We start from the raw sequence: 25381 nt of genomic DNA, 5'->3' as shown, positions 1-25381 counted from the left end.
AGATGTAAATATGTTGTCTATATAAAGATCTCTGAGCATTTTAATCCCAAAACTTTTCCAGGTATTAAAAACTGGATATACTTGCGAAGGTTGAAAGAGGTGGTTCTCTTGCAGAGGTGCCACTGATAAAAGATTTTCCATCTTAAAATGCTTCCTAATTTGGTTCCATATTCTGAGTGAGTAAAGCACAATTGGGTTATTAGTATATCTGCGATAACTTTCATTTATTGGAGAGCAGAGCAGGGAATATAAAGAAGTACTACAGGATTTTATTTCTGTTGCGGACCAAGCCTGTGTATGTGCATTTATTTGTGTCCAGGTTTTTATGGCTAGTATGTTTGCTGCCCAGTAATAAAACTGAAAATTAGGTAAATCCATGCCACCTTCTGCCTGAGGTCTTTGTAGGGTCGCTCTTCAGATACGTGGGTGTTTTGAGTTCCAAATGAATGAGGTTATTATTGAATCTAACTGTTTAAAAAACGATTTATTGATATATATTGAAATGTTTTGAAATAAAAAGAGAAGTTTCACCTATTGACTTGAAATTTGGTACACATATACTACGTCACGTCTACTATTCGCTTTCGGGGTGATGATTTTATTACTCTTTTTATCTTTATTTTATTTTATTGTAGAATCAACTCACAGCTGCGCGCACCAGTGCGGCCGTGGGGGATGCGTACGGGTGCCGTTTTCATTCCCTACCACCTTCGCTAATCATTCTTGAGGCAGATTGAAGACTTAAGTGCCAACTTAACTGAAAAACTAAAGAAAACATACTAAGTTATCGCAACACAAAAACTAACTTAATCAGTTTTAACGGGAAAAGATGCCGACGAAAGAAGAGAAACAGCGGGACGCTAGGGTGAAGAGCTGCTCATTAAGCAGCAAGAGCATCAACCTCTGAGCAAACGAATAGTAAACATACAGAGAAAGAGGATAAATAACATGAATGCTCATGTCAAGTGTATTCACTCAACGTTATCGTGCAGTGCGCTGTTACTGGTATTTTGATAAAAGAATTTGAACAACATATAAGAAGCGTATAAATTATTAAACAGTAAAACATTAACATTTAAGAAGTAAAGATACATTGAGTACTACTGCAGTGCTTTCGGGTATAGTAAATTTTTTGTTTGCCCATTACATGCATAAATGTATACATTTTTTGGTGTACCTACCCGAGAACACGCAACATGACCCGGCAGTTAAAAGTTTCTCGCTCCAGCAATTTTAACTCTGTTACAAAGTCATTCAAAGTCTCGTTTATACCTCGTGTCTTCTCATTAAACTTGTATCTCGCGAATATGGTATTGCAAACGGCAGCCGGAGCGTTTCTATAAACTCAATTTAAACTTACGGTTTACACCGTGCTTTGAAGATGCATAGTACGCGACACGTGTTTCGCCGTAATTGTGGACTCATCAGGCGTACACACTCACTGCACTCCCTTACGGGAATCGAACCTCGGACGTCAGCCCTAACATTGTGCCACGGCGTGTGTTTCGTTCATTTGACAGCATGTAGATCGGGGTAATTACATTGCAGGCATTCGTAGTCTGATTCACAATCTGATTGTATGGGTGGTTACCTACCAGGTAACGCTTGTGGTTGGTCAGCAAGTCGGCTAACTTCTGCCACGGTGCCCTCTTTCAGTTGCGAGAAGCAGATCATAGAATGGTTGAAACAGTTTAATATATATAGCAGAATCCCTGTGCTTCGCAGGGGCGAAAATGATATTGCAAACGGCAGCGGGATCATTTCTATAAAGTTAATTTAAAGTTACGGTTTATACCGTGCTTTGTTTCATATTCTTTTCCTACCTTATCAATTGTGTAATGTGTTTTTTGAACAGGTTTGATTCATCGAAGTGATCACTCCTGCTGCGTTCAGTCACTTCACGTGAGCCGCTCTCTTGTGTGATGTTGCGATGTCCACGGGTTTATTTAATGTTAGCTAAGACCCGGCAGTTAAAAGTTTCTCGCTACAGCAATTTTAACTCTGTTACAAAGTGATCCAAACTGTTGTTTATACCTCGTGTCTTCTCATTAAACTTGTATCTCGCGAATATGTCATTGCAAACGGCAGCGGGAGCGTTTGTATAAAGGTAATTTAAACTTACGGTTTACACTGTGCTTTTTTATACCTCGTGTCTTATGAAGATGCTTGTATGTGTCACTCACTCACTTCTTACTGTTTCGCTGCCTTGTCAATTTTGTAATGAATGTTTTCTTCAGCGCTCTTTGGGGCTCCTCCTTCTTTTCTACGTACTGAGTTCACAGTCAGTTCACGTGATTACGTGGGAGGCGTGATGACGCGACACGCAACTCCGTCTCCTACGGCCATCTTGCTGCCTTCCATTACAGTATATGGACAAAAAAGAGGTTCCAGTTATGACCATTACGCGTAGAATTTTGAAATGAAACCTGCCTAACTTTTGTAAGTAAGCTGTAAGGAATGAGCCTGCCAAATTTCAGCCTTCTACCTACACGGGAAGTTGGAGAATTAGTGATTAGTGAGTGAGTGAGTGAGTCAGTCAGTCAGTCAGTGAGGGCTTTGCCTTTTATTAGTATAGATATACATCCATTCCTGCATTTCAGGCCTATAACAAATGCAGAAAAAAGGTGGGACGGTAAAGTATTCACCACTTTTTAATGTCACCATTCCTTCTCAGAACATTTCAAAGATGTTTTGGCACTGAGAATACCAAGTAATGAAGCGTTTCTCATTTTTCATTTTAAAATTCTCCACACATTCTCTGTTAGAGACAGGTCAGGACCACAGGCAGGCCAGTCCAGTACCCGGACCCTCTTTGTCCACAGCCATGCCTTTGCAACGTGTGCAGAATGTGGTTTTGTGTTTTCTTACTGAAAAATACATGGATGTCCCTGGAAAAGATGTCGTCTAGAAGGCAGCATATGTTGCTCTAAAATCTCAATGTACTTTTCTGCATTAATGCTGCATTCGCAGAAATACAAATGATCTTTGCCAAGGGCACTGACACAACCCCATACCATGACAGACCCTGGCTTTTGGACTTGTTGCTGGTAACAGTTTGGATTGTCCTTTGTGTCTTTGGTCCAGACAGCACAGCGTTCATTTCTTCCAAAAAAGATCTGGAATACTGATTTGTCTGACCACAGTACACATTTCCACTGTGTGATGGTCCTTCACTGATGCCTACGAGTCCAGAGAAGTCGACGCCACTTCTGGACATGGTTAACATAAGACATGTTTTTTGCACAGTAAAGTTTGAGGTGGCATTTGTGAATGTAACTCTGTATTGTGGTGCTTAACAAAGGTTTGCCAGTCATCCCTTGCCCAAGTGGTTATATCAGCTATTGATGATGCAGTGCCGTCTGAGCGATCGGAATCACAGGTGTTCAGCTTAGGCTTGTGCACTTGACCTTTACTCACCGAAATTCCTCCAGATTCCTTGAATCGTTTCATTATATTATGCACTGAAGAGGGAGAAATACGCAAATCCCTTCCAATCTTTCTTTGAGGAACATTGTTTTGAAACATTTCAACCATTTTCTCACACAGATGCTGACAACCTGGAGATCCGATGCTCATTTTTGCTCCTCAAAGACTCAGCCATTTGTGGATACCAACTCACGATTACAATCACCTGTTGACATTGCCTGTTTGAAATCACATCCTTATTTCATTATTTTACCTCATTAATGACCCTAGTTTGCCCCCATCCCGACATTTCTTGTAAGACCTGAAATGCAGGAATGGATGTACATTCACAAATGAAGTGAAATTGACTACACAAAACATGAAATATCTTGGGTTCATACTGTCTGCAATGAAAAAGACAAAGCAAATTTAAGAATCAGTGTTTTTTTGTTTTTGCATTTTTCATACCGTCCCAACTTTTTCTGGTTTGGGGTTATAGTAAGATACAGTCATGCAACCTGAAAAAGAATTCATTTAACATGAGGGCACTTGATATTCTACAGGTGGAGCGTGAGAAGCTGAAGACTGAAGAGAGCACCATGCGCCTATCTGCTGAAAAAGGCCGTCTGGACCGGTCACTCAACTCGGTGGAGCAGGAACTCATGGATGCTCAGCGACAGATTCAGTTCCTGCAGGTAGGGGGTGACCTTCCTAGGCAAAAATCTCATCCATGGTGCTGAAAGGTGCCTTCTTTCTTCAGTTCTTTATATTGATTGCTTTTCTATATTGTGTTGTTCTGTTAAACCAATATAAGTTTTTATAAGAATTGTAGCTGTTCATGATTGTTAGTTTATTATATTGTATTTACCATAACTGCTTTTTGGGTTTAGTTCTTCCCAATCTTAGTTCTTCCCAAGAATTAAGATGACTCACTAACTTTTGCTGTAATTTAACCCCTTACACATTTCCAAAAATAACACCTTTTATTGGCTAACTAAAAAGATTACAATATGCAAGTTTTCGAGGCAACTCAGGCCCCTTCTTCAGGCAAGATGTAATACAGAAACTGGAGTTCCCTGTGTTTATATACACACTCTAGGACACTCTTGCCTGAAGAAGGGGCCTGAGTTGCCTTGAAAACTTGCATATTGTAATCTTTTTAGTTAGCCAATAAAAGGTGTCATTTTGCTTGGCTTTTCTCTACATTCATAATGGCTAACACGGTACAACACCCTAGTACTATAAAAATAACACTAAATTGAAAAAACAGATTTTCAGACATCGTGTGATTTTATATACTAACATCCATGGTCTGCCCGTCAATATGAAAACCGAAATCCTCTTCAACATGTAATTTTAAATCTTTTTCACATAATCAAATCCTACTATTGTATTTTAAAGAGAGAAACGAGATCTTTAACCTTATGCAAAACAGATTTAGACACATAGTTAATACATACATTTAACACAGGGGTGTCGAACTCCGGGCCTGGAGTGCCGCAGTTGCTGCAGGTTTTCATTCTAACCCTTTTCCTAATCAGTGACCAGTTTGCACTGCTAATTAAGTTCTTTTTGCCTTCATTTTAATAGCCCTGTTTGTAAGTATTCAGTGCTTTGAATTGATTCTTCTCTTCATTAAATGACAGCCAAACAGAAATGAGATGTGAAACGAGCCAACAGATGACCAGCTAAATTGGGATTTCCAATTTTCACTCCAATCACTATCTTAATAATAAGTCGATTCTTGCTATTAATTATTTCCAAAAATGTTGATTTTCTGTTTTTTCTAAGAATACTGTTAAAATGTTTTGGTGACCTGAGAGATCAACCTTAGTGAGACCTTGACCTTTCTTTATTTTCAAATATTGTGTGATGGGCAACAGATGAGCTGGTCATGCGGTGGCTTGTATTGTGTTTCATTATTATTTAGCTGCTAATTAAGGAAAAAAGAAACAACAAAGGGGCCTGAGCCAATTTAAGTAAAATTAAGGCAAAAGAAGTTAATTAGCAGCAAAAACTGGTCACTAGTTAAGAAGATGGTTAGAATGAAAACCTGCAGCCACTGTTCGACAACCGTGATTTAAAATAATATTTTTTTATATGATTATATGCTTATATACTTGTATACATTTTACAAAACAAAAAAAGAATTAAAAATGCAACTTAACACACTTAACAATTACACATATAGAATTTAAGAGTGGAGAAAAAATTAACCACATGAGGTTCATTGCTTGCTGTATGAAGATCAGTTGAGTTTGAGATTTCATCGTTTGCAGAGTTAGTGTGTTTTTATGTTTCAGAAGTTGACATTTACTCCTTTGTACCTTCTCTAACACCACGTCTTCTCTGTGTGTTTGCCTAGACCGTAATCTAGAAAAGTTGCTTTAGAACTTTGGGGCTGGTAGTCATTAGTATGTTCTAACTCACACGGTGGCTTCTCTCCATTTTGTTTGCTTTGGGAGCTTTGTTTCTAATTAAAACATGTCCTCTTAATGGCCAAACCACCTGGCTTTCTGCCAACTGCATTTCTCAATAACATAATTGTATCCAGATGTCTCAAATTAAAAGCCTTGCCAGTTTCTGCTCCAGGGATTTTAGTTAATATTTCTCTTATTCATTTAATTCATTAACTGTATGCTTGTGAGATGGAGTCGCTTTCCTTGCAAGGCTGGAGAATCTGAGATTTTGCCCTGATGAGAGCTGTTCTGGAATTGGACCCAAATTGGGTGTCTTCATGCACGATACAAATATTATAAAATAATCCAAGAATCCATCCTGCACCTGTCTATCAGCCATCTTGTAACTCCCAACCCTTCTATTTTATGGTAGTCAGTCCACATGATTCTCCATATTCCCCCTTTTGGACTTTTTGGTCATTTGATGATGATTACTCACAGGCATGGCTTTGAGAGTGAGTCAATGAGAGGACTTCAAATACTTTGGGGTCTTGTTCGTGATCGTAAAATTGATCAACAAGTCAAGCTGCACCGGACTGTGATAGTCAATCAAACAAAGCTTTGGATTTCATCGTCAGTATGTATGTATCCCCACTGTTTTATTGTGGAATGGTCCTAGGGTAACCCTATTCTCACTTTCAGACTTTTTGGATCTGTCCCAAATCCCCACTATAACCCTTATATGCTTAGTCTTACCAGCCTGTCACAAATGAACAAGAGAGTAGGTTTATTCTTTTTTCATGCATTATAGATACACTAAATGCCCAAAAGTATGTGAACAACACCCCAGATAGATAGATAGATAGATAGATAGATAGATAGATAGATAGATAGATAGATAGATAGATAGATAGATAGATAGATAGATAGATAGATAGATAGATAGATAGATAGATAGATAGATAGATAGATAGATAGATAGATAGATAGATACTTTATTAATCCCAAGGGGAAATTCACATTCTTCAGCAGCAGCATACTGATACAATAAATAATATTAAATTAAAGAATGATAATAATGATTGAGTCCAGGGGTTTCATTGTTAACAGGTGCACCAAATTAAGAACATAGCCATGCAATCTCCATTGACAAACATTTGGTCATACTGAAGAGCTTAGTGACTTTAAATGTGGCACTGTCTTAGGATGCTACCTTTGCCATAAGTCAATTTGTGAAATTTCTGCTCTGCTAGTTCTGCCCTGGTCAACTGTAAGTGCTGTTATTGTGAAGTGAATGCGTCAAGGAGCAACAACAGCTCAGCCACTCACAGAGCGAGGCATGAAGCACATCACATATAAAAATCATCTCACTTCTGTGGTATCACTCACCAGAGAGTTCAAAACCACCTCTGGAAACAACATCAGCACAGGAACTGTGTGTCTGGAGCTTCATTAAATGGGTTTCCATGGCCAGGCCTTGGAACAAGCCTAAGATCACTTTGCTCAATACCAAGAGTTGGCTGGTGTGGTGTAAAGCACACCACCATTGGACTCTGGAGTGGTAGAAACATGTTCTGTGGAGTGATGAATCACGCTTCACTATCTGGCAGTCTAATGGATGAATCCTGGTTTGGTGGATACCAAGAGCATGCTATCTTCTGGACTGCATAGTGCCTACTGTAAATTTTAGTGGAGGAGTGATAATGGCAGATGAAGTCCCTCGGTTCCAGTAAAGGGTACTGTTAAGGCTACAGCATACAAAAACATTTTAGATGATTGTACAATTCCATCTGTATGGCAGCAGTTTGGCAAAGGCCCTTTTGTGTTCAAGCATGTCTGTGCCCCTGTGCACAAAGCCAGGTCAATAAAGACATAATAGTGGAACTAGAGGGGCCTGCACAGATCCCTGTTTTCAATCCTACTGAACACCTTTGAAGTGAACTGGAAAGACAAGGTGAGCCAGGTCTTCTAGTCCTACATCAGCACTTGATCTCATAAATGCTCTTTTGGCTGAGTGGGCACAATTCCCCACAGACACATTCCAGAATCTTGTGTAAAGCCTTTCTAGAGGAGTGGAGGCAGTTATAGCAAAAGCAGTGCCAGCTCCCTATTATTGCCCATGGTTTTGTAATGGGATGTCCAACAAACTCATATAGGTGTGATGGTCAGGTGTCCAAAAGCTTTTGGATATTTGGTGTAACTTAACATTCCAAATGTGTCTAGACCAGAATCGTGAGCGTGACAAATCATATCAGATTTAATCTGGATGGATAGCAACTCTTCTTGTCAGGCATGTACGCACTAGATGTGCTTAGACTACATGGTGGCTCTTCATCTTTGTGAGCTGAATGGTGTCTGATCAAGCAAGGTCTCTGTATGGATGGAATGATAAAGACTCCTTGGTTTTTCCTTTAGGCTCTAAATGTAGGCATTCCCATGCTTTCTTGATGTACATCTTGGGCCAATAGGACATCGTAGTGTAGAACTCACTTCTCCACCATGTTCAGGCCTCGTGCTCTTCAACTAATGCTGTTTAGACATGACTTCTATCCTTGAATCTTCTGCTAGGTCAGCTTCTCGGTGAAGCCCTTGGGATAAGTCAAGTTTGATATTTCTCTTTCCATGTTTCCAGCATGCATGTAGAGGTCCCTAGTTTTTGGTTTACAAGGGGTTTTGATCTGGTGTAACAAGGTCTTATCTTTCTCTGAGGTTTATTTAAATCTATGACTGGTTCTGGCCAGGCAGCTTGTAAAACTTTTTTTTCTAAATGCATGCTTTGTCATAATATCATTACTAAATTAAGATGGAACATCACACCATCCTCATGTCACCCACCCTGGCCAACTCTGTCCCAGTACTACAGAATCTTCATTTCCCTTTTTAATGTGCTTGAGGCATATACAACATTTTGTTGGCTTTTAGCAACCCATGAATGGAGTCACAGGGTTTTCTGTTGTTTCTCCTAGGCCCAGCTTGACGAAATGCAGCAGTCACAATCCCAAGGCCTGGGCGAGGCTGTGCTGAGACATCGGCAGGAGATGCAACAGGAGGCTGAGAGGCTGCGGGCAGCTCAGCTGCAGGCAGAGAGGACATTGGAGGCGAGAGAGCGAGCCCACCGGCAACGGGTCAAGGGACTGGAAGAACAGGTCTGTCCTTCTGTCCATGTATTTCTCAAAATATAAGACATGGGAGGCACTAAAGAGTTGTTACAGCTTAGCTATTTGGTTATCATGTGCTATAATGAGTCTCGTCTAGAAAGTTCAGAGGACTGCCACCCTGGTTGTGACGAGATGTTGCCATCTGGTGTTTCCTGAATCATCTCTTTCCTCAGCAGTTTTCTATTATTCCTTGTTGTCATTTACAGTATCTCACAAAAGTGAGTACAGCCCTCACATTTTTGTAAATATTTTATTATATCTTTTATGGGACAACACTGAAGATACAACACTTTGCTCCAATGTAAAGTCGTCCGTGTACAGCTTGTATAACAGTGTAAATTTGTTGTCCCCTCAAAATAACTCAACACACAGCCATTGATGTCTAAACCACTGGCAACAAAAGTGAGTACACCCCTAAGTGAAAAATGTCCAAATTGTGCCCAATTAGCCATTTTCCCTCCCCAGTGTCATGTGACTCGTTAGTGTTATAAGGTCTCAGGTGTGAATGGGGAGCAGGTGTGTTAAATTTGGTGTTATCGCTCTCACACTCTCTCATACTGGTCACTGGAAGTTCAACATGGCACCTCATGGCAAAGAACTCTCTGAGGATCTGAAAAAAAGAATTGTTGCTCTACATAAAGATGGCGTAGGCTATCAGATGATTGCCAACACCCTGAAACTGAGCTGCAGCACAGTGGCCAAGACCATACAGCGGTTTAACAGGACAGGTTCCACTCGGAACAGGCCTCGCCATGGTCAACCAAAGAAGTTGAGTGCACGTGCTCAGCGTCATATCCAGAGGTTGTCTTTTGAAAACAAACGTATGAGTGCTGCCAGCATTGCTGCAGAGGTTGAAGGGGTGGGGGGTCAGCCTGTCAGTGCTCAGACCATACGCCCGCCGCACACTGCATCAAACTGGTCTGCATGGCTGTCGTCTCAGAAGGAAGCCTCTTCTAAAGATGATGTACAAGAAAGCACGTAAACAGTTTGCTGAAGACAAGCAGACTAAGGACATGGATTACTGGAATCCTGTGGTCTGATGAGACCAAGATAAACTTATTTGGTCCAGATGGTGTCAAGCATGTGTGGAGGCAACCAGGTGAGGAGTACAAAGACAAGTGTGTCTTGCCTACAGTCAAGCATGATGGTGGGAGTGTCATGGTTTGGGGCTGCATGAGTGCTGCCGGCACTGGGGACCTACAGTTTATTGAGGGAACCATGAATGCCAACATGTACTGTGACCTACTGAAGCAGAGCATGATCCCCTCCCTTCGGAAACTGTGCCACAGGGCAGTATTCCAACATGATAACGACCCCAGACACACCTCCAAGACGACCACTGCGTTGCTAAAGAAACTGAGGGTAAAGGTGCTGGACTGGCCAAGCATGGCTCCAGACCTAAACCCTATTGAGCATCTGTGGGACATCCTCAAACGGAAGGTGGAGGAGCGCAAGCACCAGCTCCGTGATGTTGTCATGGCGGAGTGGAAGAAGATTCCAGTGGCAGCCTGTGAAGCTCTACTGAACTCTATGCCAAAGAGAGTTAAGGTAGTGATGGAATATAATGGTGGCCACACAAAATATTGACACTTTGGGTACAATTTGGACATTTTTCACTTAGGGGTGTACTCACTTTTGTTGCCAGCGGTTTAGACATTAATGGCTGTGTGTTGAGTTATTTTGAGGGGACAGCAAATTTACATTGTTGTACAAGCTGTACACTGACTACTTTACATTGGAGCAAAGTGTCATATCTTTAGTGTTGTCCCATGAAAAGATATAATAAAATATTTACAAAAATGTGAGGGGTGTTACTCACTTTTGTGAGATACTGTGCATTTATTTGCTTAGCAGACGCTAAGCTTTATCTAAAGCAACTTACAAAAGAGGTCAATATAATTGAGTAAATATCAGTCTGAGAGACTGTTTGGGAACAAGTGCTACAGGACAAGGGTACAAAATTGATCACCACAAGTGAAGAGATCAGAACAAAATGCCAGCTAGTTACAATTCCAAGGTTACAGAAACCTAACAGCTAACATCAGCTAGACAGAAACTCCCCAAACAAGAGGGTCTTCGTCGCTTCTTAATCACATTGAGGGAGTCAGAGATTCCAGTGGAGGTGGGCAGCTCATTCTACACATGAAGCTACACATGAAAAGGACCTGGACTGAGATTTGATGTCGCACAGTGGTGGCATCACCAGACACCATTCATCAGCGGGCCTAAGTGGCCAAGAAGGAGCATAGGACCTCACAAAGGTCTCACATAAACATGGGTGCTGACCCATTAACTACTTTGTAGGCAAGCATCAAGGATTTGAACTTAATGCATGTCACAGAGATCTTAAGAGAGGAGTGACATGTCCCTGCCTCGGCTAATTAAACACCAGACGTGCCACTGCATTTTGAATAATCTGGACTGGCTTGGTGGCACAGACTGGTATTCCTGTCAGCAGAGACCTGACAGTAGTCCAGACATGACAAGACCAAAGCCTCAACCAGGAGTTGTGCTGTATACCCTGTCAGATTCAGTCTGATCTTTTGAATGTCTATCTACCACCACCCCAAGTTTACATACAGACTAAACCCTGTGGGCTGCAGATGTTGCTCGCACTCCAAGCGTTCTGTGTTTTCCTCTCATTCTTTTTTACTTTGTGTCTGCAGGTCTCTACATTGAAGGAGCAGCTTCAACAGGAACTGCGACGGCGCCAGCCTCTTTACTCTCACTCCTCCATCTTGTCCGGTAATTGAGCCAACAGTGCCAACCGTCACTCCCGAGTAAGGAGAAAGACTCCAAGCATTGCGGACCTCAGCAGTAACTCTCAGGTGCCTCATGCTGCTGCTGCTGCTGCTACTGCTGCCTCTTTCTCTTCTTCCTGCTTCTTTTCATGAGGTCCTCCAGTACTCACCTCAACATCCACAAGCCCCCATCTGCTGCCTCATATCACTGCAGCCTTCTGTTTCTTTTGTTGTGCCCACCTCCTCAAGCACCTCTATGTTCTTCTACCCTGTGATTTTGTGCAACATTAAGATTAGCTTAGAATGACCCCTATTTGAAGTGCTCCCTATTACCAAAATCAAGTCAAGTCCATGAGGGCTAATGGCAAGAGGCATGGAGGGCTTACATTATAATGTGGGTGTGGCCTCACTGACGAGGCTCTCATGCTATTGGCTGGTCAGTTCTTATTGATGCATAAGAGGAAGAAAGAAGCAGCCTGCTGGTTTTATATTGGATTTTCAATGTAGAAGGACAGTGACATGCAGCAGGCATGCCAATTGCTCGATCTCTTTCATATAGTGCCTTTCATGTGGCATTAGTAAGCAGTGAGTGATGGATCATCTGTTGAAATATTTTATAAATTATTTGTCCTTCTAATTATAAACCCTGTGGCCAGCATTATGAACAAACTCTGAATAATTCCATGGGGTGCACTGACCAGCAACATCCAAGACGATCTTTGGCTGCAAGCGAAGACTTTGGTGATGACCACCTCCCAGTGCCCACCCCAAACACATCTGGAATACACCTCAGGAAAATGGAGCGATGGAGGTACAAGGTGACGTACACCAGGAAGAGGATAAAAGGCAGCGGATTAGAACTTTAAAATAAATGGGCAGGGGGTTTGTGGTGGTCTAAATTAATGGGGCTTATGATCACTAATCTGGTGTGTGTGTGCTTTAAACAAAAATAGAATATTTTTACCATTATTTATAGAACAACAATATCGTAAAAAGTAAAATATTTTAGTCTTTGGTGCTAAAGTTTACCTAAACTGTGAAAACCAGCAAGAACACCGTCCATTTTGAGCAGCTATTTCTAACATTTTAAATCATTTTTAGGAGTTTTATATATTTTTTAGTATTAGATGTTTTTATATTTACAGCCATCATGAAGACCGTGACTTTATTTTTTAAACTCTGACTAATGTAAAAGTGGCTTGGTTTGGAGAATTTTTAACTCAAAAATAATTTTAGCACACATTGTTAGATTAAAAAAATTGTCGTATTTTATTAAATTGTCTCCCAATAGGGAGTGATATCTGATCGTTAAGATAAATATGAGCATTTAGAAATGTGACAAAGGTGTTAGTTCTGCTGTCACCTTAGCACGTGACTCTGAGTGTCACATCTCGGGTCCAATGTGTCAATTTTGCAGCTTTAAAATGCTTTTGCACCCACTTGAGAAATGAAATTTGGGACAGGTCTATTATCCACTTGTCTATTTTAAAATACTTCCTTTCGTATGGTGTTCTTCAATTCAAGCACTTCTTTTTAAAGTCCCTTGTGGTGTTGCATTTTGTGAAAGGTGCTATAAAAAAGGAAGATTGGTGGAATTCAGTGTCCACGTATGTAGTGTACAATGTGCTTTTGCCACTATATTCCTAAATTCCAAAAACCTGATTAATTAGGTAATATGAAACTTAGGTGCTTTTCAGTAAACTCAGTGAAACTATACACTGTAAAGTGATTGTGAATGAGAGAGAGCAGCCAAGAGAGCACAACAGGGAAACAAAGATACAGCAGTGCATGGTGGGAGGTGGCATTCTGGCCACATTTCACTTGGACCTCAGGTAGGTGTGATGTGTGCCAGTGCTTGTAGTGGAAGAGAGGATACTCCAGGTGTTTAAGCTACTTTAGCTGAAAAGAATTTTAGAGATGGATAAACTGAAAGCATGAAGATCATGAAGGATTGGGGAGGGGGTCCCCTTGAACATATAAAAGTTCTCTTTTTGGAGCCCCCCCCCCCCCCCCCCCCCCCCACTTACAAAATTATCACTAAGAGGTTGTGAGAACACTTGGTATATGCTAGCTGTCTTCAAATACTCATGCCAATACTCCCGGTATTCCAAAAAGCAAAAGTTAGAAATGCCGCTGACATCGGACCAAGTTCATGCACAGCTGTGTGCAGTTTGTATTTCTTTCCCAGGCTTGGGTGGGTTTCTAACAGGCACTCCATCTGATGTGTCAGGCTAGTTAACCCACTGAGAATAACTACTGTATGTCCTGCATTCAGTCCAGGAAGGTTGTCTCCCCAGTCTGTCTATTTTATAGTGCTGTCTGGGAAAGGAAACGACCTCCATTCCAGTCAGGACATCAATCCAGCATCGCCTCCATTACAATAGATATATAGATATACATACAGTACATATATTGTGTGTGTGTATATATATATATACATATATACATATATATATATAATATACAGTATATAGTCAGTGTATATATACATGTACAGATATGTATGAATGTATATGTGTATGTATATATCCGGTTTCCTCCCACAGTCCAAAGACATGCAGGTTAGGTGGATTGGCGATTCTAAATTGGCCCTAGTGTGTGCTTGGTGTGTGGGTGTGTTTGTTTGTGTCCTGCGGTGGGTTGGCACCCTGCCCGGGATTGGTTCCTGCCTTGTGCCCTTTGTTGGCTGGGATTGGCTCCAGCAGACCCCCGTGACCCTGTGTTCGGATTCAGCGGGTTGGAAAATGGATGGATGGATGTATACGTTTATAAGCTTATGTATGTATATACAGTATGCACACTATATTTATATATAGAGATGTGTGTGTACATACTGTTTATGAAGAATATAGTATATTTAGGACGAGAGAATGCCAGCTCACTTTTCTTAGTAAACCCACTTAGCTTTATGAATGTGTTTACTTTCTGTCTTTTCCTTACAAACTACTGAACTAAAGACAATTGATACCAAGGAGGGAGAGGGTTGTCCCACTGAATGAATTGAACGCAAACGTCATAGTGGGGTTGGGGGGGATTGAGTATGATTGTCAGACCAGGCTGCAGGCAGTCGTCTGTGTGCCGACCTACTGTAACCAACTTCACAACCCAATGTGACTCACGACCCACCGCTGGCAGACTATGACCCAGTGGTTGAGAAACATTTGTATGTGCCATTGCCTTTTAGTAATTGGTTACTAATGGAGAAATTATAAAATATTCTGTATTTTTTGGAAAAAAGAAGACAATACAATGTTTATTTTTCTTGATGTAAATTATTTATAGATAAATAGATATATATTTTCTAATAATACCCCAAATGATTTTCGCACAGCTTATTTTTCAGGGTTGTCTCTGCACACTGATTAAATACACCTTATTTACCCAAAAAACAAAATAAGGTTTAAATAAGTGAGGCAATGCATTGTGTAATGCCACTACCTCTTAGCTAAAGAGTCCTGATTTCAAATCCCAGTCCGGTCACTGACTGTATGGACTTTGATTCTCCCTGTGTTCCTGCACAGGTGTGTCTCCTGGTGCCGCCGGCCTCCCCCTCATCCCACAGATGTGCACGTTAAATTTATTGGAGACTCTAAACTCAGTAAATATGAATGTCTTGAACCCAGGGCTGCCAAGAAAGGCTCCTGACTCCAGCAGTTGTGTATTGAAATAAGTGGATTCTGATAACCAATAGAAGAATGGACATAGAGAATGACCGATTCAATTCAGTTTATTAAAATTGCGCATCCCATGTCAGGGTTAGCTCCTGTCACGCCCTCAATGGGAGAGGCCATAACTCCTCATGAAGCCATTCATTGAAAAACTGAGTTCAGGAAATGGATGGATGGATGAACAGATGGCCCAAAATGACCACTGAATCCCAAATGCTCGCTCACATTATTGTAGCTCTAGTTATAAATTGTCAGCCACAAATGTTAAGAGGATATATTATGTCACGTGTGTTGTAGCCATTTATTAGAGGCAATAGAAAATTGCTGTTTGGACCAAAATTTAAATATTTTATGGGATAAAGTCTGGGATGAGAAATTTACTATAATGCAAGCAATTATTAGAATGAATGTTTGTGTGTGTACATGTAAGAACTAAAATACAATTTGAATCAGAACATATAGCTTTGCTAACCAATCATCTAAATGCTTACTAACAGTGTCACTGTCACCAAACTGCTATTTTGTCTTGGAAAATATACCAGTAAGGGACCACTACATTTTTAAAGATATATGTGTTTAATTATGTTTACACATCACAACCAGAGAACGTAAGTAAGCTTAAAGGTGACGGCTGGGCTGTCTCACAGCCAGCTTGTACAATGAAAAGGAGGAGTGTTGCACAAAAATGAGTGAAATAATTTGCCGAATGTATGTCTAACTGACAAGGAAACAACTGCTGACGTTTCAAAAAGCAGCAGCTGTTCCTATCAAAGCCCCTGTGGTGCTGTTGTACTTTGGGGGCTGCAGTGCATTGTTCTTTTTTGCCATCCTTGTAACGATGAGCCTGCACTCTTTCACTGTATTCATTTTCTCACCCGGTGACTCACTTGTCTTTTTTAATAGCGTCTTAAACACAATCAAGGCTAAACGTGTGTGAATGTCCCTTTTCTGTTTCTTTCTACATAGAAATGTGTGCTTTTTTACTTTTCTATTTACTCTGCTGATCTTAATATAAAGAATAAATCCAAACTTTCAGATCTGAACCATTTTTGCATTGTCCTTTTTTTTTGTTGTATTACACAAGAGCATCATAGGTGTGGTCAAGCAGGGTTGGAAAATATTAATAAAGATAATATGAAATGAAACAGCCTTTATCAAGTCAAATGCTACTTTTTTATTTACAGACTTGGACAAATTTGTTAGTACCCTTAATGCTCATTAAAAAAGTGCTGGATGTCCCATGAAACGTGATTAAATGAAACACAGTTGTCCCCTGTATACCTGCATGCCTCTGAGATGTCATAGAACAAAGCAAAGCCAGTCTGAAAAGAGATTAAGTGTTGCTTCTTCCACAAATATATTCTAAAATGGCCTTGACACATTTGTTGGGACCCCAAGAATAGATCGGAAATAATTGGATTTGAGTGATTTTTTCAAACTAGCTGTTTTCTTGAATTAGTATCACACATTTCTCTATTCGTGCAATCAGTCATTCCACTGATATCAATGAAGGAAAGTCATCACTCTGTTGTTTGGCATCATCATGGGTCCCACACTGAACATGGACCAGAGAAAGCAAACGAGTGAGTTGGTCTGAGAAGATCGGAAAGAAAATGATAGACAAACATGTGAAAAGCAATTGCTAGAAGGCCATCTCCAAGCAGCTTGATGTTCCTTGGACAACAGTTGCAAATATTATGAAGATATTTAAAGTCCATGGAACTTTAGACAATCTCCATGGACATGGCATGAAGTGTAAAATTAACCCTAGAACGGGCAGAAGGATAGAGAGAATGATAGACAACTTCCAAAAAGATACAAGCTGAACTCCAAGGTCAAGGTCCATCAGAGTCTGACTACACCCTCTGTCACTTTTTGAGTAACAGTGGGCTCAGGAGGACTCCACTGTTGTTAAAGAAACAAAAAAAAGCCAGACTGGAATTTGCTAAACTGCATATGGATGAGCCACAATGCTTCTGGGAGAATTTCCTTTAGACAGATGGGACACAACTGAAGCTTTTTGGCAAGTCACATCAGCTCTAGGGGCGGCACGGTGGCGCAGTGGGTAGCGCTGCTGCCTCGCAGTTGGGAGACCTGGGGACCCGGGTTCGCTTCCCGGGTCCTCCCTGCATGGAGTTTGCATGTTCTCCCCGTGTCTGCGTGGGTTTCCTCCCACAGTCCAAAGACATGCAGGTTAGGTGGATTGGCAATTCTAAATTGGCGCTAGTGTGTGCTTGGTGTGTGGGTGTGTTTGTGTGTGTCCTGCGGTGGGTTGGCACCCTGCCCGGGATTGGTTCCTGCCTTGTGCCCTGTGTTGGCTGGGATTGGCTCCAGCAGACCCCCATGACCCTGTGTTCGGATTCAGCGGGTTGGAAAATGGATGGATGGACATCAGCTCTATGTCAACAGATGAAAAAATAAAGTTTTCAAAGAAAAGAATACCATAGCTACTGAGAAACATGGAGGAGGCTTGGTTATGTTTTGGGGCCCCTTTGCTGTGTCTGGCATTGGGGGGCCCTTGAGTCTCTGCAGTGAACAAAAAAATGTCAAGACTATCAGACCACCCTGGAGTGAAATGTCCTGCTGAGTGTCAGAAAGCTCTGTCTCAGTCGCAGGTCATGGATCCTCCAACAGGATAAGGAGCCAAAGCACACAGCGAAAAGCAACCATGAATGGCTGAGAACAAAACATGGGACTGTTCTGAAGTGGCCTTCTGTGAGGCCTGATCTGAATCCTACAAAACATCTATAGAAAGAACTGAAACATGCAGTCTGGAGAAGACCCCCTTCAAAGCTGACACAGCTGGAGCAGTTTGCTCACAACGGGCGGGCCACACAACCAATGGACAGGTGCAGAAGTCTCATGGAGAGCTCCAGAAATCGCTTGCTTGCAGTGATTGCAAACTTTAAGGGCTGTGCAACAAAACAGTTGGTTAAGGGTCCTGTCATAAAGGTCAGGGGCCCCAACTCCGGTTCTGGAGGGCTCCAGTGGCTGCAGGTTTTCATTCTAACCCTTTTCTTAATTAGTGACAAGTTTTTGCTCCTAATTAACTTCTTTTGAATTAATTTTAATTGACTTTCTCTTGACGACTCAGACCCCTTGTTTTTTTTTCCTTAATTAGCAGCAAAACAATAATGAGATACAAAACATGACCAGCAAACTGGTGTCCATCATACAATATCTTATATATAATTTGCCAGTCTACTCACTCACTCACTCGCTCGCTCACTCACGTTTGTCCGAAGTCGAATGCGCAGTCGCCTTCTGCGCAGCTGCTCGAAACACCTTACGAGACCGACATCGCGGCAGGCGGCGGATTTACGGCCGCGAAAATTCAAAGAGAAAGGCGACTTCGACCAACATCGCGGCAGGCGGCGGATTTACGACCGCAAAAATTCAAAGAGAAACGCAACTTTGATTAAAGCTCTAGAGGCCTGAAAGGCGATTTTGACTACAGCTCCAGGCCTAATTACGCATTCATTCAATACACCTATATCAGGTTTGTGGTGCTTATACTTACTACTATCATCTTATGTTGTCGAAACGGGCTCTTTGTCTAGTCTGAAAATAAAGAAAGGTGAAGATGTCAGGAATGTTGATCTGCTCAGATCTCCAAAAATTTTAACATGTGCTCTTAGAAAAGAGAAAATCAACAATTTCGGAAATTTCTGCTATGGAACAACGAGAGCAGCAACAAGCCATGGAGTTAAAGAATGGGTTTAATTAACGACAAGACTCCGCACCTAATTAAGCAACTGGTTGGAGTGAAATTGGTTGGAATTTGAGAACCTGACTTAGTTGGTCTTCTGTTGGCTCACTCACTTCACATTTCATTCTGTTTGGGTGCCATTTAAGTAAAGAAATAAAGCAATGATGAAGTTCAGAGGAACGAATCTTAAAAAAACAAGTCAGTTAAAATAAATTCAAAAGAAGTTAATTAGCAACAAAAACAGGTCACTGATTAAGAAAAAGGGTTAGAATGAAAACCTGCAGCCACTGGGGCCCTGCAGGACCAGAGTTTGGGACCCCTGATTTAAGTCCAGGTCATTTTCATTTATGTTATTATTTGAAATATTATGTTGAATCAAATTTCTAAAGCAAAGTGTGATTTTTGTTAAATACACAATAAACGATGGGTGTCAATTACTTTAGTCAGTTTCAAGTTATTCATAGACGATTGTGGGTTTTTCTTCATGGACGGGTACCAATAAATTTGTTCACATCTGTATCTTCATAGAATTATGGAGGCCACTGTGGCTCTTGGAAACCTTCAGTGCTGCAGGATTTTTCTGTAGCTGTCCCCAGATCTGAGCCTCCACACAAGTTCTTCGACCACATGGCTTGGTTTTTGCTCAGCTTTAGGACCTTCTATAGACAGGTGTGTGCCTTTCCTAATGATGTCCAGTCAACTGAATTGACTCCAAACAAGGTGGAGGAACAAATTAAATTAGGCATGTTCCCTATGCCTCTCTTAACCAAGGCCTTTCTCCCACGATTGCTCAGTTTGGTCAGGCTTGGTTGTTCCAAACTTCTTCCATTTAAGAATCATGTAGGCCACTGTGCACTTGGGAAACTTCAATACAGCAGGATTTTTCTGTGGTTGTCCCCCGATTTGGTCCTAATGGAATAGAGGGTCTGTGGCTAAGCAGTAGCAGTCAGCCTTTAAATAAATAAATACAGTAAATAGCCGGCTCGAACTCCATGGGTGTGTGTGTGTGCTTATGTGGCCACAGGAGGTTGGGGGAGCAATAGAGATGGAGCACACCTGCACATGAGAGTGTGGTCTGTCTTCAGTGGCTTTCCGTGGTCCGCAAATGAGGGGCTGAGCCCACGGGGGCATATAAGAAGATGGTCAAAACAAAGGAGAATGAAAGAACAAGAAAAGAATGGAGACAGACGTTAAGGAAGGGTGGAAAGAGCTGGTGCGAGCGAGAGAAAGATGGCAGACAGCCTGCAGGAAGTCCCTAGGGGAGCACGTGGCCGACACTCAGCAGCTGAAGGAGGCCATTCCAGCTGAGCGATCAGGGAACTGCAGTGACACACTGCTCCATGTAGTGACTCACTGTATAAGTCTGGGAGAAAAGCAGCTGGAGCTGCAAGGATAATGGAAGGCTCAATGAAGCATCCTACAGGGCAGCCACGGACCACAGGAACACAAGCCTGGCAGCAGGACTCAGAGACTCAGTGTGGTGCCCTGCCGAGGCCACAGATGGCTGTAGGGGCCAGAGCCTGGGAGCAACGTGGTTTGGTGTGGTGTCCTGCTGGGAGCCATGGGCTACAGGTGGAGAAGGTTGGCTGAACTGTCAGATAGGCATCTTCTCGGCTGCAAGGTCCCATTTGGGGGTAATCTGAGGAGATGTCCGTCTTAAAGGAAAGCACTGGGAACTGTGACTTTAAAGAGAAATCCTTGCCAGGTTTTAATTTTCGTTTCATTTATTGGATTAATTTTTAATCTCCACAATCACTATTTTTTATTGGAATATTTATTTATTGACTACACTATTTCTTTGAACACTGTTTGTTTTTAACTGTTGGATTTTACATAAAAGCTCTGTTACACCTACCCCTTGCTATGTATGTGACCTCATTTGCCCAGCTCATCTCGGTTATGTTATCGACGGTGACGGGTTCAAGAGGATCCCTGGAGGCAACAGGGAAAGTGGAGCCATCTCACATCATCACAGGCCTCGACACAATCCTGTCTCTAAGCTCTGCAGACAATTCCTTCGGCTTAATGGCGTGCTTTTTACTGAAGTGTAGGACCTTCTATAGACAGATACATGTGTGTCTTTCCTAATCATGTCCAGTCAATTGCATTGACCACAGGTGGACTCCAAACAAGGTGGAAAAACAACTAAGTGACCGATAGAATGGGAAACGTCAAGCATCATAGGAAAGGTCCGGAATACTTGTGTCAATGTGATAGTTCAGTTTTCGATATTTAATAAACTTGAAAAATATTCTAAAATCCAGTTTTTGCTTCAGTTTTGATTGGAAAAAAATTAATTTAAATGATTTTAGCACAAGGCTGCAATATAACGAAATGTGAAAAAAGTGAAGGGTGCTGAAAGCTTTGAGAATCCACCGTCTAGTCAGTCAGTCAGTCATTGTCCAACCCGCTATATTCTAAAACGGTCACGGGGGCCTGCTGGAGCCAATCCCAGCCAGCACAGGGCACGAACAAATCCCGGGCAGGGCGCCAGCCCACCGCAGGGCACATGCACACACACACACACCCACACACCAAGCACACACTAGGGACAATTTAGGATCGCCAATGCACCTAACCTGCATGTCTTTGGACTGTGGGAGGAAACCAGAGAACCAGGAGGAAACCCACACAGACACGGGGAGAACATGCAAACTCCACGCAGGGAAGACCTGGGAAGCGAACCCGGGTCTCCTAACTGCGAGGCAGTAGTGCTACCACTGCACCACCGAGGTTTGTGAGTTTAAATACTTGGGATCAACAGTACAGAGTAATGGTGATTGTGGAAAAGAGGTGAAAAAGAGAGTGCAGGCAGGGTGGAGAAGAGTGTCAGAAGTGATTTGTAACAGACGGGTATCCGCGAGAGTGAAAGGGAAGGTCTACAGGACGGTAGTGAGACCAGCTATGTTATATGGGTTGGAGACGGTGGCACTGACCAGAAAGCAGGAGACAGAGCTGGAGCTGGCAGGATTAAAAATTCTAAGATTTTCACTGAGTGTGACGAGGATGGACAGGATTAGGAATGAGGACATTAGAGGGTCAGCTCAGGCTGGACGAATGGGAGACAAAGTCAGAGAGGTGAGATTGCTTTGGTTTGGACATGTGCAGAGGAGAGATGCTGGGTATATTGGGAGAAAGATTCTAAGGATAGAGCTGCCAAGGAAGAGGAAAAGAGGAAGGTCTAAGAGAAGGTTTATGGATGTGGTGAGAGAGGACATGCAGGTGATGGGTGTGAAAGAGCAAGATGTAGAGGACAGGAAGATATGGAGGAAGATGATCTGCTGTGGTAACCCCTAATGGGAGCAGCTGAAAGAAGAAGAAGAAGAAGACGGCAACAACATGGTTTGAATAGAGACACGAGTTTTATGGCAAGATATGAGGATTGTTTGCATCTCTTGGACTGACACAGACAACCTGTCTACAGACCCATATTGTATGGAAAAACTCATCAGAAACGTCAAAAGTCTTTGTTGGACAGTTATCTTATCCAAAGATCCTGCTTATACATTGTTCTCCTCTTTTGCTAAATGAATCTTAACCTGAAGAAGTCTATTAATTTTTTACATTGCTTTTCCAATGTTGTTATTTGTCCTAGTGTCTATATGAGCACGGGGAACTTCAGTTTCTGTATTACATCTTGCCTGAAGAAGGGGCCTGAATTGCCTCGAAAGCTTGCGTATTGTAATCTTTTCAGTTAATCAATAAAAGGTGTCATTTTGCTTGACTTCTCACTAAGAGATAATTAAAAAAAAACACTCAACAAAAGAAAATTGTATTGAGAAAGCAGGCCAAGTCACTCAAGGTTTTGAATTAATTTGTTGTTGGAAGACTCAATAAGAAAGCAAGTTGCTTTAAAAAATGAATATAAAGATATAGTATATCATACCAGAAAATAACATTTTCAAACTCTTTAATTCAATTCCGGGTCCTTGGCGACCAGAGCCCTAAAGAAAGGCAGGAAACGGCCGTGACGTCACATACAGCAAGTGGCCTGTTTGAAAATAAAAAGCCAAAACATGGAATATCCTTCAAGCAGAATAAACTGAAACAGCAAGAAACCCAAAGGAGTTAAAACAGAAATTTAATAAATTGGCTAAGCACAACATGTGAAAGGACACTGTTCTGAGTGTCATGGTGGGCAAACTGTTGAAGAATAAAAAAACAAGCACACATGCACTCTGAGCGAACAGCCATATTCACCTTTGGCTCATATTTATTTACCAGAATTGCATTTTCCAAACTGAAATTCCTTGAAGGCACTTAAACGAATGCCGACTTCAAACGATGGCGTTTGGTCTAGCTCTACTGGGCCATCATTCTTAGCATAAAGAAAGAAGCAAAAAGCACTTTAAATTGGTCTTAAAATATATACATTTGCAGACATACAAAAACACACTCTCGCACACTCACACCTATATGTGCACAACCAAAGATTTTACAAAGCAGTAGTTATACAAAAAACAAATCTCCAAAGCGCTACTCAAATCTAAAAACAATTTTAAAAATATCTTCACCGTACCAATTGGAGGCTCAGCTCCAAGGAGGAAGATATAAAAATGTTACGATACAGAATAAAGTAGAAAAAAAAAAATTATGTGCATTTTTCCAAACGAAACGTACTTGCGTACGAATATTTTTAGCACCACTGACATTGAGTTTGTATATTCATACAGTATATATAAAATTCTATATAAAATAGGTTCACCCAACCGTAACCTGATACAGCTATATAGTGGAAGAGAGGAAATTTCCAGGTAGGAAAGCAAGAAAAATGAAGTTGGACCAACATTAGCATGGATTTAAATTGCAGTGCATTATGGAAAGAAGGTTCAAGAATTTACATCTAAGAGTGTTCTTAGATTATGGAACAATATTTGAAGCCCCTGAATTTGTGACTGTGCAAGATCCTGAAGCAGAAGAGTTGGAACAAAGATGAAAGCTAACGTTATGAGATCTACAGATTTCTCCTAAAATGAATACAGAATGCTGTCTTGAGATGGGTTCCAGGGGTGGAATCCAGACACACGAAAAAGGACGATGTGAGGGGACCAGCCTTAGAGAAGAGGAGTTGTGATGTTCTCTCACTCAGCAACCACCACAGCTCTTGGCGCAGGAGGACCCCAGAGCTCCACACAAGCCGGTGTGCGCCATTACGCTGCATTTAGAGAACTGGTCACGGCATAAATCGGCTGTAAAAAAAAAAAAAAAAAAAAAAAGACTTGTCAGTCAGGGCTGTCATAACAATCATTTTAATTTTAAAGAGCTTTTCTCCTCTGGCCTTGGACTTGTCTGAAAATTGAAATCTTTCCTAATTTCATGTATCGTATATTTAAGTTCTCCCGCAGATAAGTCGGGGCTTGATATTACTGTATAACTTGTGGTATTTTATAACGTTGGTTGTATATGTCAAATGCAGAAAACTCCCGCTATTGGTCCAAGAGATTATGATATGCTTACGTCCACCTGAGAGAGTAACCACGGAGCACACGGCCTTTTATTTCTATGTATTGTGCCTACGTGACCACACGGTAATACCTGAACGATTCCGAAGTGACGTTTGCACTGATTTGTGTTTTTTGTATCTCACACCCTCATACACCTTTATCGTATGAGCATCCCTTATCTACGATAGAGCGTTCGATCAGAAGAAAATATGAAGCTGGTTTTGAATTAAAAGTCGTTGAAGTGGCGAAAGAAAATGGTAACTGTGCTGCTGCAAGAAAATTCGATGTGTCTGAGAAACTGGTGCGAGATTGGAGGAATCAACAAGATGTAACAAAAAAAAATTTAAGTATCGTATTTTTGAACGGGCGTATAAGTCGGGGTCTGATTTTATGATCAATTTTTCGGGTTTCAAGACCCCAACTGATACGCGAGTATGTACGGTATGTGAAATTCTCTGTAGTCAACCTTCTAATGCTACGGTCTTCATTTACAAAGCAGGTCTTTACCTCTGAGCAGCTCCTCGTGAGCGCAAACCGTGCGGACACACACCTCCTTGTTGATCACGTAGACTCTCCGCAAACTGTCAAATAAAAAGAAGCATGGCTGAGACAGGAATGCGCTGTTTTACATTTATTGTTATGAATCTGATTTATTTAACACACTTGGAATCATTTTCTTCCATTTTGAATCCTTCCTATTTTGGTGGTCTCGCAGGATCAGACTTGATTCTCAAATGAGAATACATTTCTGGGGACAACTCGGTAAAAAAAAAAAATTGTAGTGAAAAGCAGCAAAATGTGCCACTAAAAAGGCTCCGCCCACAGGGCTTCCTCCTATAAACCCACCAACCCCACCC

At 41.5% G+C, this 25381-nt stretch overlaps 2 protein-coding genes across 5 annotated transcripts in view; one reads left to right on the top strand and one right to left on the bottom strand.

Annotated features, from left to right (window-relative positions):
- The window catches only part of LOC114656662 (rootletin-like), a 141008-nt gene extending 127801 nt beyond the window's left edge, over positions 1-13207 (top strand). For all 4 annotated transcript variants that reach the window (XM_051930741.1, XM_051930742.1, XM_051930740.1 and 1 more), the window contains 3 exons: positions 3969-4100; positions 8771-8950; positions 11629-13207. In XM_051930741.1, coding sequence (XP_051786701.1) covers positions 3969-4100; positions 8771-8950; positions 11629-11715 — 399 coding nt within the window. In that variant the 3' untranslated portion in view covers positions 11716-13207. The remainder of the gene's footprint in view (positions 1-3968; positions 4101-8770; positions 8951-11628) is intronic.
- Positions 13208-23144: 9937 nt separating this feature from the next.
- The window catches only part of mfap2 (microfibril associated protein 2), a 45629-nt gene continuing 43392 nt past the window's right edge, over positions 23145-25381 (bottom strand). The window contains exons 8-9 of the mRNA XM_028807936.2: positions 25032-25105; positions 23145-24269 (exon numbers count right to left, since the gene is read on the bottom strand). Of these exons, the coding sequence (XP_028663769.1) occupies positions 24166-24269; positions 25032-25105 (178 nt within the window). The 3' untranslated portion in view covers positions 23145-24165. The remainder of the gene's footprint in view (positions 24270-25031; positions 25106-25381) is intronic.

Source organism: Erpetoichthys calabaricus, chromosome 8 (genome assembly GCF_900747795.2).
Source record: "Erpetoichthys calabaricus chromosome 8, fErpCal1.3, whole genome shotgun sequence".
Taxonomy (NCBI): domain Eukaryota; kingdom Metazoa; phylum Chordata; class Cladistia; order Polypteriformes; family Polypteridae; genus Erpetoichthys; species Erpetoichthys calabaricus.
Note: the sequence above shows the minus strand (reverse complement) of the source record. Positions and strands in the feature narration are given on the sequence as shown.